The sequence below is a fragment of the Colobus angolensis genome, unplaced genomic scaffold (assembly GCF_000951035.1).
Source record: "Colobus angolensis palliatus isolate OR3802 unplaced genomic scaffold, Cang.pa_1.0 Scaffold64, whole genome shotgun sequence".
In the NCBI taxonomy this organism is placed as follows: domain Eukaryota; kingdom Metazoa; phylum Chordata; class Mammalia; order Primates; family Cercopithecidae; genus Colobus; species Colobus angolensis.
Genome location: NW_012120043.1, coordinates 2,335,257 through 2,337,354, shown reverse-complemented (window position 1 = coordinate 2,337,354; position 2,098 = coordinate 2,335,257). Strand labels below are relative to the sequence as shown.

General features: G+C 57.3%; 1 protein-coding gene across 1 annotated transcript in view; it reads left to right on the top strand.

Moving 5' to 3' along the window:
- The window catches only part of LOC105527697 (chromosome unknown open reading frame, human C19orf35), a 6,267-nt gene that overhangs the window by 2,362 nt on the left and 1,807 nt on the right, over window positions 1-2,098 (top strand). The window contains exon 3 of the mRNA XM_011964117.1: window positions 403-932. Coding sequence (XP_011819507.1) covers window positions 403-932 — 530 coding nt within the window. The remainder of the gene's footprint in view (window positions 1-402; window positions 933-2,098) is intronic.

Here is a 2,098-nt window from a genome sequence, read left to right as displayed (position 1 = left end):
GCCCGGCTCGTTTTTTGTATTTTTTAGTAGAGATGTGGTTTCACCGTGTTAGCCAGGATGGTCTTGATCTCCTGACCTCGTGATCCTCCCGCCTTGGCCTCCCAAAGTGCTGGGATTACAGGCGTGAGCCACCGCGCCCGGCCGCGTCTGGCAAATTTGTTTAAATTTTTGCAGAGACAGGGTCTCACTATGTTGCCCAGGCTGGTCTCAGACCCTAAGTTCCAGTGATCCTCCTGCCCCGGCTTCCAGCTTCCTAAGTGCTGGGATTACAAGCATGAGCCACCGGTGCCCAGCCTTATTACTTCCATGTTAGAGATGGGGAAACCGAGGCTGAGAGGTGGAGTCACGTGTCCCGTTCCCACTCCGCCAGTCTTCAACCCTCCCCACTGTCTCTCCCTGCAGGTGAGATCCGTGCCCACCTGCTGCCCTCCAAGGCCTGCCGCCCCCGGACCCCTGGGTCCCTCTCCACCGACCCACAGCCCCTGCCCCCACCCCTGCCCAAGAAGATCCTAACCCGGACCCAGTCACTGCCCAACCGCAGGACCCCCCATGCCAGCTCCATCCAAGTACAGCTGCCTCGGAGGCCCTTTCTGGAGTCCCACAGTGTGGACGAGAGCCAGGCTGAGGTGGGACCAGCCTGTCCCCCTGCAGAGCTGACCTTTGGCCTGACTGATGCCCCACTGGGCCTCTCCGTCCGCAATCTGCATAGTCCAGAGGCTGTGCATGCTGCATTGGCTGCCCGGCAGCTGCAGGGCCTCCGTGCCATCTATGCCCGGCTCCGTGCCCGGCTCATGGGGGGCCACCCCGGGCCCTGCCGCCCCGGCCACGGCTTCCGCCTTCTGGACAGTTCGCCCTGCGTAGAGAGCGGGGATGCCCTGTACTACCGCGTGGTGCGCGTGCATGAGGACGCCTGGCACATCCTGGTCGCCAAGGTGAGACCCACGGCCCCACCTTCTCTGAGGTGTCCCCAGTGCCCCGTCTTAGGCACAACCCAGGGCTTGTTTTGCTTGGCCTTTCTGTGAGTCAGTTCTCACACTGCTGTAAAGAAATACTGGAGCCCAGCACTCACACCTGTCATCCGAGCACTTTGGGAGGCCACTGCAGGCGGATCACAAGGTCAGGAGATCGAGACCATCCTGGCTAACACGGTGAAACCCCGTCTCCACTAAAAAAAACAAAAAATTAGCCAGGCGTGGTGGCGGGCGCTTGTAGTCCCAGCTACTCGGGAGGCTGAGGCAGGAGAATGGCATGAACCTGGGGGGCAGAGCTTGCAGTGAGCCAAGAATGTGCCACTGCACGCCAGCCTGGGCAACAGAGCAAGACTGTCTCAAAAAAAAAAAAAGGCTGGGCAGCACAGTGGCTCACGCCTGTAATCTCAGCACTTTGGGAGGCCAACGCGGGCAGATCATGAGGTCAGGAGTTCGAGAACAGCCTGGCCAACATAGTGAAACTCCGTCTCTACTAAAAATACAAAAATGAGCCAGGCGTGGTGGCGGGCGCCTGTAGTCCCAGCTACTTGGAGGCTGAGGCAGGAGAATCGCTTGAACCCGGAGGTGGGGGTTGCAGTGAGCCGAGACTGCACCACTTCACTCCAATCTGGGGACAGAGTGTGACTCTGTCTCAAAAAAAAAAAAAAACAGTAAAGAAACGAAAAAAAGGAATACTGGAGACTGGGTAATTTATAAAGCAAAGAGCCTTAACTGGCTCATGGTTCTGGTGGCTTCTGCTACTGGAGAGGTCTCAGGAAGCTTCCAATCATAGTGGAAGGCGAAGCGGGAGCAGGCATCTCATACGGTGGGAGCGGGAGGAAGGGAGGGAGGAGGGGCCAAGCACCTTTACACAGCCAGATCTCACGAGAACTCACACGCTATCCCAACGACAGTGCCAAGGAGGATGGTGCTGAGCCATTCATGATAAACCACCCCCAAGATCCAGTCACCTCCCACCAGATCCCACCTCCAACACGGCATTACAATTGGCCATGACATTTGGTGGGGACACACATCCAGACCATATTAGACTTGTCTATTTTGCAACTAACACGTGAATCAACACACTTAACCCAGGGAACCATGTTTCTAAAGTGTGGGGCCATGGA